General features: G+C 43.5%; 1 protein-coding gene across 3 annotated transcripts in view; it reads left to right on the forward strand.

The window, feature by feature from the left end:
• fbxl2 (F-box and leucine-rich repeat protein 2) overlaps nt 1–18,531 on the forward strand; it is a 305,824-nt gene that overhangs the window by 111,842 nt on the left and 175,451 nt on the right. For all 3 annotated transcript variants that reach the window (XR_010975078.1, XM_068032240.1, XM_068032241.1), the window contains exon 4: nt 9,619–9,693. Coding sequence is in view for 2 of the 3 variants with exons in the window: in XM_068032240.1 (XP_067888341.1) it covers nt 9,619–9,693 (75 nt within the window). In the remaining variant the exon portion in view is untranslated. The remainder of the gene's footprint in view (nt 1–9,618; nt 9,694–18,531) is intronic.

An 18,531-nucleotide genomic window follows, 5' to 3' on the forward strand; every position in this document is an offset into this window, starting at 1 on the left:
TCCTCCAAGGTATGCTGACTCCTGAAGCTGTTAGCTGCTCCCACACAGGTCCGGCACCTCTCCACTCTCTGAAGAGAGAGAGAGAGCCAACGGGAAAATTCACCAGAAATTGGTGCAAGGGAGCCGGGCTAGGTGCCGCCAGTTTATCGGTGCTCGGAAAGAAAGATTGAGGTGTGACATCACAGAGAAGCAGGTATGGCTGGGTGAGACTTCGGACCTACAAACAGCGCAAGAGGGGAGAAAGAGGGGCAAGGAACAGGGAGCTAGTCGGTGAGTATCTGGTGGGTATTTTCTTTTTTCTGCTGTTTTTTGTTTTTGCTCTAACATTTAAGTCTACCTATAAAGTAAAAGCTAAAATACCATAGAAACATAGAAAATAGGAGCAGGAGTAGGCCCTTTGGGCCTGCTCCGCCATTCAAAAAATATCATGGCTGATCGTCTAATTCAGTACCCTATTCCCCGCTTTCTCCTCTTACCCCTTGTTCCCTTTGGCATTAAGAAGTATATCTATCTCCTTCTTGAATATATTTCATGACTTGGTCTCCACTGCCTTCTGTGGTAGAGAATTCCACAGATTCACCACCCTCTGAGTGAAGAAATTTCTCCTCTCTGTTCTAAATGGCATACCCTGTATCCTGAGACTGTGACCCTTGGTTCTGAACTCCCCAGCCATCGGGAACATCCTCCCTGCATCTAGCCTGTCTAGTCCTGTTAGAATTTTATAGCTTTCTATGAAATCCCCTCTCATTCTTCTAAACTCGAGTGAATATAGGCCTAGTCGACCCAATCTCTCCTCTTACGTCAATCCTGCCATCCCAAGAATAAGCCTAGTAAATCTTCTTTGCACTCCCTCCATGGCAAGAGCATCCTTTCTCAGATAAAGAAACCTAAACTGCACACAGTACTCCAGATGTGGTCTCACCAAGGCCCTATATAACTGCAGTTAGACATCCTTGCTCCTGTACTCAAATCCTCTTGCAATGAAGGCCAACATACCATTCGCCTTCCTAACTGCTTGCTGTACCTGAATGCTTGCTTTCAGCGACTGGTGTACAAGGACACCCAGGTCTCGTTGCGCCTCCCCCTTTCTCGATCTATCACCATTCAGATAATGTGCCTTTCTGTTTTTACAACCAAAGTGGATAACCTCACATTTATCCACGTTCTACTGCATCTGCCATGCATTTGCCCACTCACCCAACTTCTCCAAATCACATTGGAGCCTCTTTGCATCATCCTCACAGCTCACATTCCCCCCCGTTTATTCCTACTCTCTGGTTCCTGTCTGTCAATGAATTCTCAATCTATGACAATATATTACCCCCAATCTCATGTGCTGTAATTTTGCACACTAACCTCTGTGGGACCTTATCAAAAGCCTTTTGAAAATCCAAATACACCGCATCCGCTGGTTCTCCCTTATCTATTCTACTAGTTACAAAAAACTCCAGTAGATTTATTAAGCATGATTTCCCTTTTGTAAACCCATGTGACTTTGTCCAATCCTATTTATACTTTCCAGGTGTTCTGCTATCACATCCTTTATAATAGACTCTAGCATTTTCCCCACTACTGATGTAAGGCTCACTGGTCTGTAATTCCCTGTTTTTTCTCCCTCCTTTTTTAAATAGTGGGGTTACATTTGCCACCCTCCAATCTGTAGGAACTGCTCCAGAGTCGATAGAATTTTGGAAGATGACCACCAATGCATCCACTGTTTCCAGGGCCACTTCCTTTAGTGCTGTGGGATGTAGATTATCAGGCCCTGGGGATTTGTCAGCCTTTAACCACATTAATTTTCCTAGCACTATTTATTTTTTACTAATACTGATTCCCTTCAGTTCTTCCCTCTCATTACACCCTTGGTTCTCTAACATTTCTGGGAGGTTATTTGGTTCTGTCTTCACAAAGGAGGACATAAAGTATGTGTTTAATTGTTCTGCCATTTCTTTGTCCCCATTATAATTTCCCCCGTTTCTGACTGTAAGGGACCTACATTTGTCTTCACGAATCTTTTTCTCTTCACATATTTATAGAAGCTTTTACGGTCAGTTTTAATGTTCCCCGCAAGTTTACTTTCATACTCTATTTTCCCCCGATTAATCTACCTCTTTGGCCTCCTTTGCTGAATTATAAACTGCTCCCAATCCTCAGACTTGCTGCTTTTTCTGGCAATTTTATATGCCTCCTCTTTCGATCTAATACTATCCCTAATTTCTTTTGTAAGCCTCGGTTGAGCCACCTTTCTGGTTTTATTTTTGCGCCAGACAGGAATGAATAATTGTTGTAATTCATGCACACGTTCTTTAAATATTATCCATTGCCTATCCACCATCAACCCTTTTTGTAAAGTTCCCCAATCTACCATAGCCAACTCGCGTCTCATACTTTCATAGTTTCCTTTATTTAGATTCAGGACCCTAGTTTCCGATTCAACTACTTCACACTCCATCTTAATGAGGAATTCTAACATGTTATCCAAGGGACCCCACACAACAAGCCTGTTAATTAATCCTTTCTCATTGCACAATACCCAGTCTGGGATAGCCTGTTCTCTAGTTGGTTCCTCAATGTATTGGTCTAGAAAACCATCTCGTACACACTTCAGGAAATCCTCCTCCACAGTATTATTGCTAATTTGGTTTGACCAATCTATATATAGATTAAAGTCACCCATGATTACAGTTGTACCTTATGGCATGCATTTCTAATTTCCTGTTTAACGCCGTCCCTTACATCTCCACTCCTGTTTGGGGACCTATAGACAATCCCACCAATGTTTTCTGCCCCTTGGTGTTTCTTAGCTCCACCCATACAGATTCCACATCATGATTTTCTGAGCCAATATCCTTCCTCACTATTGCATTGATTTCCTCCTTTACTAACTGCTACCCCTCCTCCTTTCCCTTTTTGCCTGTCCTTCCTAAATATTGAATACCCCTGGATGTTCAGTTTCCATCCTTGCCACCCTGCAGCCATGTCTCCATAATTGCAACTATATCATAACCGTTTATATCTATTTGCGCTGTTAGTTCATCACAATGCCTTTAGACTTGTCTTTTTAACATTGTTAGTCATCTTAGCTTTATTTTGGACTATGGCCCCATTTGTTTCTCTCCCTTGTTTTCTCTGCCTTACACTTTTGCTTCTTACCTTTCTGTCTTTCATTTCTATCCTTGTTTCCCCCTCCTCTGTCTCCCTGCTCAGATTCCTATCCTCCTGCCATTCAAGTTTTAAACCCTCCCTGGCAGCACTAGCAAATATCAGTTGCCAGCAGGTGGTTACTCGGTTATTCATTCTATTTATAACCATTTTATTGTGTTTATTTAACTTCCAATCTTAGTGCAGTAAATAAGTAATTTGAGGCATGACAGGGCTGTTCATACCTGTCAAATGCACAAGGGCACAAAATTCTTGAACTGCATTCAAGAGAACCTTTTTAGCCAGCATGTAACCAGCCCAACGAGAGGGGGTGCAATTCTAGATTTAGTCTTAGGAAATGAAGTTGGGCAAGTGGATGAAGTAGCAGTGGGTGACCATAATACAGTTTGATTTAGCATTATTATTGAAAAGGACCAGGATAGAACAGGGGTAAAAGTTCTAAATTGGGAAAGGCAAATTTTACAAATTTGAGAGGTGATCTGGTGAAAGTGGACTGGATACAGCTACTTGAAGGAAAATCAGTGGCGAACCAGTGGGAGGCATTCAAAAGTGAGATTTTACGGGCACAGTGTAGATGTGTCCCCACAAAGAAAAAGGGTGGTACTGCCAAATGTAGAGTCCCCTGGTTATCTGGAAGCCATGCAGGGTAAGATAAAGCAGATAAAGAAAGCTTGTGACAGTCACAAAAAAACTTAATACTTTGGAAAGCCTAGAGGAGTATAGAAACTTCAGAGGTGAAGTAAAGAAGGAAATTAGGAAAGCAAAGAGAGGACATGAAAAAATATTGGCAGGTAAAATCAAGGAAAACCCAAAGATGTTTTATCAGTACATTAAGAGCAAGAGGACAACTAAGGAAAGGGTAGGGCCTATCAGCGATGTACAAGGTAACTTATGAGTCGAAGCAGAAGATGTGGGCAAGGTTCTTAATGAGTATTTTGTCCCTGTCTTCACAAAGGAGATGGATGATGCAGACGTTGTAGTAAAAGAGGAGGTGTGTGAAATGAGATACGATGAGCATAATGAGAGAGGACGTATAAGAGGGTCTGACATTCTTGAAAGTGTATAAATCCCCAGGGCCAGATGGATTGTATCCCAGGTTGTTAAAGGAAGCCAGGGAGGAAATAGTGGATGCTCTGAGGATCATTTTCAAATCCTCACCAGATATAGGCAAGGTACTAGAGGATTGGAGGTCTGCAAACATTGTAACATTGTTTAAAAAGGGTGCGAGGGATAGGCCAAATAATTATAGGCTGGTCAGTCTGACCTCAGTGGTGGGCAAAGTATTAGAATCAATTCTGAGAGACAGGATAAACTGTCACTTAGAAAGACAGATTAATCAGGGATAGTCAGCATGGATTTGTTAAGGGAAGGTCCTGTCGTACTAACTTGATTGAATTTTTTGAGGAAGTAGCTGGAAGGATTGATGAGGGTAGTGTAGTGGATGTTGTCTGCATGGATCTTAGTAAGTCATTTGCCAAGGTCCCACATGGCAGACTGGTCAGAAAAGTAAAAGCCCATGGGATTCAGGGGAATGTGGCAAGTTGGATCCAAAATTGGCTCAGTGACAGGAAACAACGGGTAATGGTCGACGGATGTTTTTGCGAATGGAATGCAGTTTCCAGTGGCGTTCCACAAGGCTCAGTGTCGGGTCCCTTGCTGTTTGTGGTATATATTAATGATTTGGACTTAAATGTGGGAGGTATGATTGGGAAATTTGCAGGTGACACAAAAATTGGCCATGTAGTTGATAGCGAAGAGGATGGCTGTAGACTCCAGAATATCATCAATGGTTTGGTTGAGTGGGCGGAAAAGTGGCAAATGGAATTCAATCCGGAGAAGTGTGAGGTAATGCATTTGGGCAGGGCAAATAAAGCAAGGGAATACACAAATAGGAGGACATTGAGAGAGGGGTAGAGGAAGTGAGAGACCTTGGAGTGCATGTCCTCAGGTCCCTGAAGGTGGTAGGACAAGTAGATAAATGGTGAAGGCGGCATATGGAATGCTTTCCTTTATTCGCCAAGGTATAGAATACAAAGCAGGGATGTAATGCTCAAGCTGTATAAAATGCTGGTTAGTCCCCAGCAGGAGTGTTGTGTACAGTTCTGGTCACCACATTACAGGAAGGACATAATTGTTCTGGAGAGAGTATAGAGGAGATTTACAAGAGTGTTGTCGGGGCTTGGAAATTGCAGCTATGAGCAAAGATTGGATAGGCTAGGGTTGTTTTCCTTAGAACAGAGGAGACTGAGGGGTGACTTAATTGAGGTGTACAAAATTATGAGGGGCCTAGATAGAGTAGACAGGAAGGACTGGTTTCCCCTAGTGGAGAGGTCAATTACTAGGGGGCACAGGTTTAAGGTGATTGGTAGAAAGATTAGAGGGGACATGAGGAAAGACTTTTTCACCCAGAGGGTGGTGTGTGTCTGGAATTCACTGCCTAGATCAGTGGTGGAGGCAGAAACCCCCAACTCATTTGACAGGAACCTGGACCTGCACCTGAAGTGCCGTAACCTGCAAGGCTACGGACAAGGTGCTAGAAGGTGGGATTAGAATGGGCGGCTGGTTTTTTCAGCCGGCGCAGACATAGTGAGTTGAATGGCCTCTTTCTGTGCTGTAACATTTCTCTGGTTTTAACTCTTACTTTAGCTACTCTCTTACTTTTTTATGTATTTGTAGAGGCTTTTACTATCTTTTTGTATTTCTTGCTAGTTTGTACTCCTAATTTCTCCCTTTTTTTGCCGTCCTTTGCTGATTTCTATCAGCCTACCATTAATCTTTGCAGCATTGTGCGCCTTTTCTTTCAATTTGTTGCCATGCTTAACTTCCTTAATTAACCATGGATGGTGCATCCTTCTCAGAGTCTTTCTTTCTCAATGTGTTTGAGCATTATGAAACATCTCCTTAAATGTCTGCTACTACTTCTCTGCTGTCTTACCTTTTTAACCCATTTCCCCAATCCACTGGAGGGCAACTCTGTCTTCATACCCTTGCAATTGCCTCCATTTAAGTTTAAGACACCAGTTTCAGACCCACATTTCTTACCCTCAAACTGAATGTGAAATTCTCTGTCATGATCTTGCCTAAAGGATCCTTTACTATGAGGTCATTAATTAATCCTGTCTGATTACACATTGAGAGGTCTAAAATAGCCTGCTCCCTGGTTGGTTCCAGCTGTTATGCCAATGTTCTTTGATAATTTTCTTTAATCCACTGACTGGAGATCTGAATTTATATATTTTTAAAAGACCAGCTAAAAGGATGATTTTGCTGGCAGCTTAAGTTGGTCACCTAATTTGCTGTATCCTACATGCAAGGATTGTGAGAAGGGAGATGAAATGCCTGCTAATTCCCCAGCAAGAACCAAGACCCAGGAAGTTTAGAGGAACTGCATGTTCTTTTGCAAGAGAGAAATACTGCTAACTGCTATGTTTTGAATCTGAGTGAATGTCATGTGACAAACCCCTCCCCATCTGTGGTTTTAAGCAGGTGTTTTTTTCTGTAGCAGAGGAGAAGCAACTGGACTCTGACATGAGCAGACCCTAAGTGGGGGTCCCTCCCTCTCTCTCTCCATTCCAGCTTGATAGCTTTCAAATCATGCTGGTTGACCACCTTTGCATACTGCAGCTACAATCCGAAGCCCTATCGGAGGAAACCATCTGTATCGCTATCTGCAAGAGGCTCACTGAGCCAGTCATCTACCTTTTCAAACTAAAAGCCTCAGGACCACTGACTTCAGCTAGAAGCTAGCTGAATCACCAAACTCCACAGACAGAATACCTTTTTTATGAACTCTAACTCAAGCAATCTACTTTTCCCCACCCTAACCTATTTGTGTGTGTGTGTGTGTGTAAGTGAAAGTTGGAGCATTGTTATTTTATTAGTTCAGTTTAGGTACAATAAAATTAACTTTTTTGTTAACTCAAGAAAACCTGTCCGATTGGTTCTTATGATCATAGCAAGTAAGTTATCAAACACTTACTGAATTGTCCAGTACATCCACTTTTAAGAAAGAATTACAGCTATGGTCTAACAAGGAGAGGGAAGCCCTTCAACCCCTCCTTACTTGACCGTAACACTGAATATACTTTATCTGTGAAACTGTCCCGAATACACTCTACATCGTTCTCCAGGCTACCTTTGCCAGTTTGATTTATCCAATCGATATGAAGGTTAAAATCGCCCACAACTATTGCAGTACCTTTCCTACAAGCATCCATTTTATCTTGATTTATACTGTGTTCTACAGTGTAGCTACTATTTGGGGGCCTATAGACTACTTCCACCAATGACTTTCCTTTGCTATTTTTTATCTCCACCCAAACTGATTCTACATCTTGATCTTTGGAGTCAAGATCATTTCTCGCTTCTGTACTGATCTCATCCTTTATTAGCAGAGCTATCCGACCTCCTTTCTCTCTTTAACGTGCGTTTAGTCCTGTGTTGTAGCTTCACCAGATTGGCTCCTCATTATTACATATGCCTGGTGCTTTTCCTGACATGCTTCCCTACACTGTTCGTTGAACCATGGTTGATCCCCTAGCTTGATAATGCAAATGCGAATCTTTTTTCCTAGTTCTCACTCGAACCTGTCTTTTCTAACTTGAAATGTGCTCCCCGCTCATTTGTTCAGTTCTCCTTTTTATTTGAAGGACAGCAGACAATGATTTGTCACATATGTTTCTGGAATCTATTCCAATGGGTAGTGACTCCCCATGGAAAGGAATTCCTAGCATCTAACCAACTCTTGGTGTATTTTATAATCATTACTCTCTCGTTCTTCCATCTCTATCCATTTCAAATAACTTATCCAACTGGACAGAATCTATTCCCTTTCATTATTTTAAAAACCTCAACTGTATCTCTTCATCTGCACTCCTCTAATGAAAATAGCTCCAACTACTAGAGCTTAAGACTGGATATAATTTTGGCCATGCTTGTAACTTCAAGGCCTTGATTATTCCCTGCCACAAGTGCACTTAGCTTTGGTCATCACTGTTATAAGTATTGTTATACAATATTTTTACAAACTTTCTACAACCCAAATGTTGCAATCTTCGTTTCATATTGTACATATTGTTTGTGGCAATATGACCTATTTGGTTTCTCGATAGTCTCATTACTGCCTTAAGACCTTCAATAATCTATTCATTGACCCATTGGTTCCTGCCCTGTTCTGTACCCTTTTGCGAGTATCCCTGCATTACGTGCTTAGAAGTACCCAGGCACAAGTGCACCGCCACTTTCTTCTTCAAACAATATAGTGAAGTAATTTGCAAAAAGAAAAACTAGGATATGTAGAATATAAGCAAGCAGAAATTGCTAAATTTTCACAATGCCCTGGGGACCTGTGAATTTTAATTTGATTATCTTGGTCAAAGAAATTTCAGAATTCTGCCTTTATAATATTACCGTCTGATAATTCTTCACATTTAATTTCTTAAGTAAAATATTTATCACACTGACTGGATGCCAATTGTTGGAAAGAACAAAGTGAAGGCAAAATGGCAAAGAAATGAGCATAAACAGGCCTCCTTAGGTTTAAAGAAGAAAAATGAAATTTATTTAAACTTAAACTTTAATTCGGTTAACTCCTGCGGATACACGCTACGCCTCACACTAGCATGCACACGCGATACGCACATGCAAATAGAGTAGAGAGATTTGAGGCAATAACAGAAGAGTTTCTTATTACTGTGCTTCGAGCTCACTGTAGTCCTTTTGTAGGTAGTTCTTGCTTTTTGTTGAGACCCAGTATTCTTCTTAAACCTTGTTCACTGTAGGAGACTATTGTCTCTAAGGGTTCACGTGTCTTCAGTGGTTTCTGAAGCTGGTGAGAGCGAGATGAGAGCAGACAGAGAGGTCTTTTCAGTCTAGGAGCAAACAGCTTTCTGCATTTTAAAACTCTGTGGCAAGTTCAAATTTTAAAAAAAACTCTCACTGCCAGTCGGAGGCAGGGGCTGGTTCCTTTGTTCCAACACTGTCTGCTAGTATACAAAAAAGGTCTTTCTGGCAAGGGGCCTGGCAATTCCTTGTGATAGGCCCTCTTTTCTTCCCAGCAACAATTTTAAGTTTTAATGTTCATGTGGTGAAATAATGTGTGCCTCATTCTTGGCAGGTGGGGGCCTGCATGACAACTGACAGAAGCAAGCATTCTAATTTTTGAACTGTACTTAAAAATACCTAATAAGGATGAAATTTTGAGGCAGGAGGAAGCAAGCATTACAAGTATTTGCATTTTAAGGAAATACTTCAAATTTACTGCGAACGAATAAGCAAAAACTTGAAATAATTGAACTTCAAAGAGGGAAGAACTACTACATGCATTTTAAGCATATCTTGTAATGTGCATGACCATTGGAAACCAGGTGCTGGAGTAGCCCTGAGATCTTCTATTTATTTTGATGTTGTGCGAAGGTGGCAAGGGTGCATTAATTACTGTTAACAACTATTTTTCAGGCATGGAATATCCTGGCATTGGATGGCAGCAACTGGCAAAGGATTGACTTGTTTAATTTTCAGACAGACATAGAGGTAAGGAGCAAAATATGTCATCACATTAAGTATTCTACAACAAGATTTGTTCAGAATTATAGGATTGGTAATTCAAATGATCAAATGCATAGTTGGAAGAGCTGTCTCACAGACTAGTCAAACAACAGCCTGACAGTCATACTCACCGAATCATACCTTACAGACAATGTCCCAGACACCGCCATCACCATCCCCTGGTATTTCCTGTCCCACTGACAGGACAGACCCAGCAGAGGTGGCGGCACATTGGTATACAGTCGGGAGGGAGTTGCCCTGGAAGTCTGTTACAAGTGCTTTGTTTTTTTAAAAAAAAAAAGACGAGGTGTGTGCCTTTAAGACTAAAAAAAGGATTTCTCAGGGAACAGTGAATGCTGAACTGGGTGGGGCACTTGCAAGGCAATCTGTTTTTCCAAGCCACTCAGCAGAGAGAAATGACTGTCACATGACTGGCTGCTGGAGCGTTTTTAGTTTCTCTTTTGCAAGAAAAGACCAGTTGGCTAGAACCTGTTCTGGAGACCAGAACAAGAGAACTCTCTCTGAAATAAATCAAAAGACCAGTTTGCTGCTCGAAGGGGTAGAAGGACAGCACAGAAACTCTTTCTCTTGAAAAATAATTCCTGCATCAAGGGAAATTCTAATTTCTTCCTGACGTTACAAGAACTTTGAAGGAGTTGCAAATCAAAGGCATGGAAGCTAAAACCCTTGTTGCTGTTTATGCCTGAAGACAGAGAGAGGACCCAGGAAGAGGTGTTGCAGCACTCTGGAGGATCACTGCTTTGGAGAAAGGTTCCTTTGCTGATAGGAAGCCTGCATTGCTGAAGGTAGTCTCCAGTCTCTGAAAAATCCCTACTTTGAGTGTGAGTTCTGTTGCATTGTTATATTTTTGGAAGCTCCTGAAATCTCAAGAAAGTTTCTACTGTTGGACTGCTACTTGAAAATTTAAATAGACCTGTTGCTACAAGACCTGTGTGATGCCTGCTGCAGACAAATTGCCTTGAATGCCTACCCACCATTGATGGTTCATTAATTTAACCTGGAAACTTCGAGTGGCATCTGCCGATTTGACTCTGGGACACCTCACTGATCCAGAAATATTCTACCAGAAGTTACAACTCAGTTACTTTATTCCTAAGAAACCGTTCCAACTGAAACCAATCTTTTAAAACTGGTTAACCGTTGGTTTTTGAATGTATGTGCGTGCATGAAGGTTAGGAAGAATAAGAAGTTATAAAATCTGTTCATAAATATAGATTTATCTCATTGTCTAAAATTGGTTTATTAATAGATAGCTAATTTATTGTTTAAAGAAACCTGGTTTGGTGCGATTTTTTTCTGGGCAATAAATACGGTGCTTAATTTGTCTAATTTCCTGTGGATGGGAATCTTTACTAATATGCTGTGACCTGTGGAGTAGTAGGACTGAATTTAACAGTGCATTACTTCCGTCTTGGTCGTAACAAGTCCTCAACATAGACTTCAGACCCCATGAAGTCTCATGGCATCAGGTCAAACATGGGCAAGGAAACCTCCTGCTGATTACTACCTACCGCCCCCCCCCCACCCCCTGCCCAGCCCCCCCCATAGCTGATGAATCAGTACTGATCCACATTGAAAAACACTTGGAGGAAGTACTGAGGGTGGCAAGGGCGCAGAATGTACTCTGGATGGGAGACTTCAGTGTCCATCACCAAGAGTGGCTCGGTAGCACCGCTACTGACTGAGCTGGCAGAGTGCTAAAGGACATAGCTGCTAGACTGGGTTGTGGCAGGTGGTGAGGGAACCAACAAGAGGGAAAAATTTACTTGACCTCGTCCACACCAATCTGCCTGCTGTAGATGCATCTGTCCATGACAGTATTGGAAGGAGTGACCACCGCACAGCGCTTGTGGAGACAAAGTCCCTTCTTCGCATTGAGGGTACCCTGCATAGTGCTGTGTGGCACTACCACCGTGCTAAATACGATAGATTTTGAACAGATTTAGCAACACAAAATTGGGCATCCATGAGGTGCTGTGGGCCATCAGCAGCAGCAGAATTGTACTCAACGACAATCTGTAACCTCATGGCCTGGCATATCCCCCACTCTACCGTTACCATCAACTGGGGGACCAACCCTGGTTCAATGAAGAGTTCAGGAGGACATGCCAGAAGCGGCACCAGGCATGCCTTAAAATGAGATGATAACCTGGTGAAGCTACAACCCAGGACTATTTGCATGCCAAACAGCATAAGCAGCATGTGATTGACAGAGCTAAGCGATCCCACAACCAACGGATCAGATCTAAGCTCTGCAGTTCTGTCACATCCAGTCGTGAATGCTGGTGGGCAATTAAACAACTAACTGGAGGAGGTGGCTCCACACATATCCCCATCCTCAATGATGGGGGAGTCCAGCACATCAGTGCAAAAGATAAGGCTGAAACATCTGCAACAATCTTCAGCCAGAAGTGCCGAGTTGATGATCCATCTCGGCCTCCTGCTGAAATCCCCAGCATCACAGATGCCAGTCTTGAGACAGTTCAGTTCACTCTGTGTGATATCGCGAAATGACTGAAGGCACTGGATACTGCAAAAGCTATGGGCCCCGACAACATTCCAGCAATAGTACTGAAGACCTGTGCTCCAGAACTTGCCGTGCCCCTAGCCAAACTGTTCCAGTACAGCTACAACACTGGCATCTACCCTGCAATGTGGAAATAGGTATGTCCTGTACACAAAAAGCAGGACAAGTGCAACCCGGCCAATTACCACCCCATCAGTCTACTCTTGATCATCAGTAAAGCGGTGGAAGGTTTTGTCAATAGTGCTATTAAGTGGCACTTGCTTAGCAATAACCTGAGTGACGCTCAGTTTCAGTTCCTCCAGGGTCTCTCAGCTCCTGACCACATTGTAGCCTTGGTTCAAACATGGACAAAAGAGCTGAACTCAAGAGGTGAGCATAACTGCCCTTGACATCAAGGCAGCATTTGACCCAGTATGGCATCATGGAGCCCTAGCAAAACTGAGGTCAATGGGAATCGGGGAAAATTCTCTGCTGGTTGGAGTCAGGCCTAACGCAAAGGAAGATGGTTGTGGTTGTTGGAGGTCAATCATCTCAGCTCTAGACATCACTGCAGGACTTGCTCAGGGAAGTGTCCTAGGCCTTAGGCCCAACCATCTTCAGCTGCTTCATCAATGACCTTCCTTCAGTCATAAGGTCAGAAGTGGGGATGTTCGCTGATTGTTCAGCACCATTCGCGACTCCTCAGATACTGAAGCAGTCCGTATAGAAATGCAGCAAGACCTGGACAATATCCAGGCTTGGGCTGATGTGCGGCTTGAATGTTACTTGCCACTGAAGTGCCAGGCAATGACTATCTCCAGCAAGAGAGAATCTAACCATCTCCCCTTGACGTTCAACGGCATTACGATCGCTGAATCCCCCACTATCAGCATCCTGGGGGTTACCATTGACCAGAAACTGAACTGGAATAGACATATAAATTCCGTTATTACAGGAGCAGGTCAGAGGCTAGGAATCCTGCAGGGAGTAACTTGTCTCCTGACTCCCCAAAGCCTGTCTGCTATCTACAAGGCACAAGTCAGGAGTGTGATGGAATACTCTCCACTTGCCTGGATGGGTGCAGCTCCAACAACACTCAAGAAGCTCGACACCATCCAGGACAAAGTAGCACACTTGATTGGCACACCATTCACTCCCTCCACCACTGACGCACAGTGGCAGCAGTGTGTACTATTTACAAGATGCATTGCAGCAACCCAACAAGGCTCCTTAGACAACACCTTCCAAACCAACGATCTCTACCACCTGGAAGGACAAGCGCAGCAAATGCATGGGAGCACCACCACCTGCAAGTTCCCCTCCAAGCCACACACCATCCTGATTTGGAACTATATTGCCGTTCCATCAGTGTCGCTAGGTCAAAATCCTGGAGCTCCCTTCACAGCACTATGGGTTTACCTACCCCATATGGACCTCAGCGGTTCAAGAAGGCAGCTGACCACCACCTTCTTCAGGGCAATTAGGGATGGGCAATAAATACTGGCCTAGCCAGCAACGCCCACATCCTATGAATGAATAAAAAGAAAAACTTGTCACTTTTTTCCATTAAATAATTGTATTAGTAAACTCCGTGGAGTACTGTGGATTCACCTTTTTAGGGCTCTTCTGACCTAAATTTATCTTGGCCTACATGTTGTGGCCTCCCCTTATTCTAGCAACCATACACTAATGCAGACCCCTGCCTTGAATCTTCATATATAGACCCCTTTTTAGTTCGATTTCCACAGTCAGATGATTTTTTCTGTTTCTCGATTGGATGGCAGCACAGAGAGAGTGATAATAATTACTGAATTTAAAAGTAGTTCATTATATCTGAAGGCATTGAGACATTTCTCTGACACAATTGTGAAGTGATTCATTTTGGTAGGAAGAACTAGAAGCTGTAATATAAAGGGTACTTTTTTAAAGGGGATGCAAGAGCAGGCGGAGCTGAGGGTATATGTGCACAAATCATTGAAGGTTACAGGGCAGGTTGAGAAAGCGGTTAATAAAGCATATATGGGTTTCTGGGCTTTATAAATAGGGGCACAGAGTACAAAAACATAAATCATAAAACCTGTATAAAACACTGGTTCAGCCTCAGCTGGAGTGTTGTGTCCAGTTCTGGGCACCACACTTTAGGAAGGATGTGAAGACATTAGAGAGGGTGCAGAAAAGATGAACGAGAATGGTTCCGGGGATGAGGAACTTCAGTTACGTGGATAGGTTGGAGAAGCTGGGACTGTTCTCCTGGGAGAAGGAAAGATTAAGAGGCGATTTGATAGAGGTATTCAAAATCATGAGGGGTCTGGATGGAGTAGACAGGGAGAAACTATTTCCATTAGCAGTGATTGGCAAAAGAAGCAACAGAGACATGAGGAAAATCTTATTTTTGCAGTGAGTGGTTCGGATCTGTAATGCACTGCCTGAGAGTATGGTGGAGGCAGATTCAATTGAGATCTTCAAAGTGGATAAATATTTTGAGAGAAAATTTGCAGGGCTTTGGGGAAAAGTCAGGGGAGTGGCCTAGGTGAGTTGCTCTTACAGTGAGCCGGCACAGACATGCCTGGCCACATGGCTTCCTTTTGTGCTGTGACCATTCTATGGGCTGGATTTTGTTCTGCCCCCAGGTATCGGGTTCCGTTTTTTAGAGGAGGGGCGGCCTGAAGATGCCTCCAGGAGAGGGCAACTATGCACCCTACGCCGGGAGGGCCTGACCCGAAATTACGAGCAGCGGCAAGGCCTCGTGGCAGCCCCCCGCTGCTTGGCAATGGGACCCCAATTTGAATATTTAAACAAATTAAAATGAATGAATTGATCACCGCCTGATGTCCCACTGTGATTTTCGGCCTGGTAGCTGGCACTCCCGCGCCTGCGGATCTCCGTCTGGGGAAGCGAGGCCACACACTGCTGGGAAGGGGGGAGGAGGTAAGTTTATCAGTGTGGGAGAGGGGGGAAAACAGGTTCAAATTTACGTCATGGGGGTAGGGGATGGTGGGAAGGGTTGTAGTTTAAAGTTTGTGCAGTTTATGGGGGGGAAGGTCAGATGGTAAAGGTGTTTTAGGGGGTGGAAGGGCAAATAATTTAATTGTTATTGTGGGAGAGGGGCAAAAGAAATGTATTTTTAATAATTCACTTTACCTTTAAATATTTAAATCAGCTGGTAGGGCTAACAGCCCTTTAAAAACAGCGTCAGCGCCCGTGCACAGGCATCTGATGCCATTGCTGGGGATGGACAGCCCACCTCCTCTGAGAGATTCGGGGGGTGCTGCCCACCCCAGCTATTTAGATGTATAAAATTCAGCCCTATGATTCTAGAGCTGACCCATCCCAATTGCATATAAGGGCTTTGTTCTTATTCACATTGTTTAGTTCTTGTTTCTTCTTGTAATTGGCTGTAGCTGTACTAATTAACATGCATACATGAAATGTTCATTCAGTTTGTTTAATTAATTTGTGCTTTACATAAGTATATTTTTAGAATTCCCTTTTACAGGAAATTCTGTAACTTTATAACTTATTCCTTAATTTTGGAGCCTTTCTCATTTCTGATCAATGACTGTAACTTCACCCAAAACATTTTTATCATGTTTTTGGTCACCAACCTGTTCGCACTTACTGCCTTGGTGGATGTCCTTTTAATTAAATTATCTTCTATTCATACTGGCACCAGATTTTAAACTCTTCATTGATTATCGGTGATTAACAGGCGCAGTTCATGCTTTTGTTGTCCTGTGGTGCTGTCTACTTTCAGCTCATCAGAAGGGCCCATTGTGACCATACAGTTTACTTAATGATCTTTCAGATAACAGTCTCCCTCAGTCCCTCACTTGGCATTCCATTTTTTTTAGGGAAAGAAAGATGCAGGTCCAGGTTAGAAAAATGAATTGCAGGTAATTTTTTTTTTAATTCATTCATGGGATGTGGGCATCACTGGCTATGCCAGCATTTATTGCCCATCCGTAATTGCCCTCGAGAAGGTGGTGGTGAGCAGCCTTCTTGAACCGCTACAGTCCATGTGAGGTAGGGACACCCACAGTGCTGTTAGAAAGGGAGTTCCAGGATTTTGACCCAGCGACAGTGAAGGAACGATGATATAGTTCCAAGTCAGGATGGTGTGTGACATGGACAGGAACTTGCAGGTGGTGGTGTTCCCATGCATCTGCTGCTTTTGTCCTTCCAGGTGGTAGAGGTCGCAGGTTTGGAAGGTGCTGTCGAAGGAGCCTTGGTGCTTTGCTGCAGTGCATCTTGTAGATGGTACACACTGCTGCCACTGTGCGTCAGTTGTGGAGGGAGTGAATGTTTGTGGATGGGGTGCCAATCAAGCGGGCTGCTTTGTCCTGGATGGTGTCGAGCTTCTTGAGTGTTATTGGAGCTCCACCCATCCAGGCAAGTGGAGAGTATTCCATCACACTCCTGAATTGTGCCTTGTAGATGGTGGACAGGCTTTGGGGAGTCAGGTGGTGAGTTACTCGCCACAGGATTCCTAGCCTCTGACCTGCTCTTGTAGCCACAGTATTTATATGTCTACTCCAGTTCAGTTTCTGGTCAATGGTAACCCCCATGATGTTGATAGTGGTGGATTCAGTGATGGTAATGCCATTGAATGTCAAGGGGAGTTGGTTAGATTCTGTCTTGTTGAAGATGGTCATTGCCTGGCACTTGTGTGGCACAAATGTTACTTGCCACTTATCAGTCCAAGCCTGGATATTGTCCAGGTCTTGCTGCATTTCTACACGGACTGCTTCAGTATCTGAGGAGTCACGAATGGTGCTGAACATTGCACAATCATCAGCGAACATCCCCACTTCTGACCTTATGATTGAAGGAAGGTCATTGATGAAGCAGCTGAAGATGGTTGGGCCTAGGACACTACCCTGAGGAACTCCTGCAGTGATATCCTGGAGCTGAGATGATTGACATCCAACAACCACAGCCATCTTCCTTTGCGCTAGGTATGACTCTAACCAGCAGAGAGTTTTCCCCTGATTCCCATTGACTCCAGTTTTGCTAGGGCTCCTTGATGCCATACTCGATCAAATGCTGCCTTGATGTCAAGGGCATTCACTCTCTCCTCACCTCTGGAGTTCAGCTCTTTTGTCCATGTTTGAACCAAGGCTGTAATGAGGTCAGGAGCTGAGTGGCCCTGGCGGAACCCAAACTGGGTATCACTGAGCAGGTTATTGCGAAGCAACTGTTGCTTGATGGCACTCTTGATGACACCTTCCATCACGTTGCTGATGATTGAGAGTAGACTGATGGGGCAGTAATTGGCCGGGTTGGACTTGTCCTGCTTTTTGTGTACAGGCCATACCTGGGCAATTTTCCACATTTCTGGGTAGATGCCATTGTTGTAGCTGTACTGGAACAGTTTGGCTTGGGGCACGGCAAGTTCTGGAGCACAAGTCTTCAGTACTGTTGCCAGAATATTGTCAGGGCCCACAGCCTTTGCAGTATCCAGTGCCTTCAGTCGTTTCTTGATATCACGCCGAGTGAATCAAATTGGCTGAAGTCTGGCATCTGTGATGCTGGGTACTTCAGGAGGCGGCTGAGATAGATCATCAACATTGCATCCGGGGAGAAGACTCGGAGGGCGGAGTTCCGGACCGGTAAGTATAAAAAACTTAAATGTGGTTTAAAAAAAAAACTGAAACAGTGACGTCACAGGAAAGCTGTGACCTGATTGGCTGGTCGGTAATTTGTACTGAATTTGAAAATAAAACATTGATAAAAATTGATTAAAACCCTAATTAACTAATTAATTAATAAGTAGAGTAACTAAACTAGAGGGAGGAGATTACTGTATGTAGTTAGCATTTAATATTTATAGTAGAAATCTATTTCTTGGAACCATATAGTTAATTGTAACATAATTTAGTAAGGATTTAATAAGTATTTATTTATTTTAAATTAGCTTATTCATTAGTGCTAGAAATTTCAGTTAGAGGGGTAAAGTGCTTCACCTGTGAGATGTGGGAGGTCCGTGGCGCTTCCAGTGTTCTGGACGACTACATCTGCAGGAAGTGTACCCAGTTGCAACTCCTCATAGACCGCATGGATCGGTTGGAGCAGCAACTGGATGCACTTAGGAGCATGCAGGTGGCAGAAAGCGTCATAGACAGGAGTTTTAGAGAAGTGGTTACACCCAAGGTGCAAGCAGACAGATGGGTGACCGCTAGAAGTGGCAGGCAGTCAATGCAGGAATCCCCTGTGGCTATCCCCCTCTCTAACAAGTATACCGTTTTGGATACTGTTGGGGGGTGGGGGGGGGGTGGGGATGGCTTATCAGGGGAAAA

This window comes from Heterodontus francisci, chromosome 5 (genome assembly GCF_036365525.1).
Source record: "Heterodontus francisci isolate sHetFra1 chromosome 5, sHetFra1.hap1, whole genome shotgun sequence".
In the NCBI taxonomy this organism is placed as follows: Eukaryota; Metazoa; Chordata; class Chondrichthyes; order Heterodontiformes; family Heterodontidae; genus Heterodontus; species Heterodontus francisci.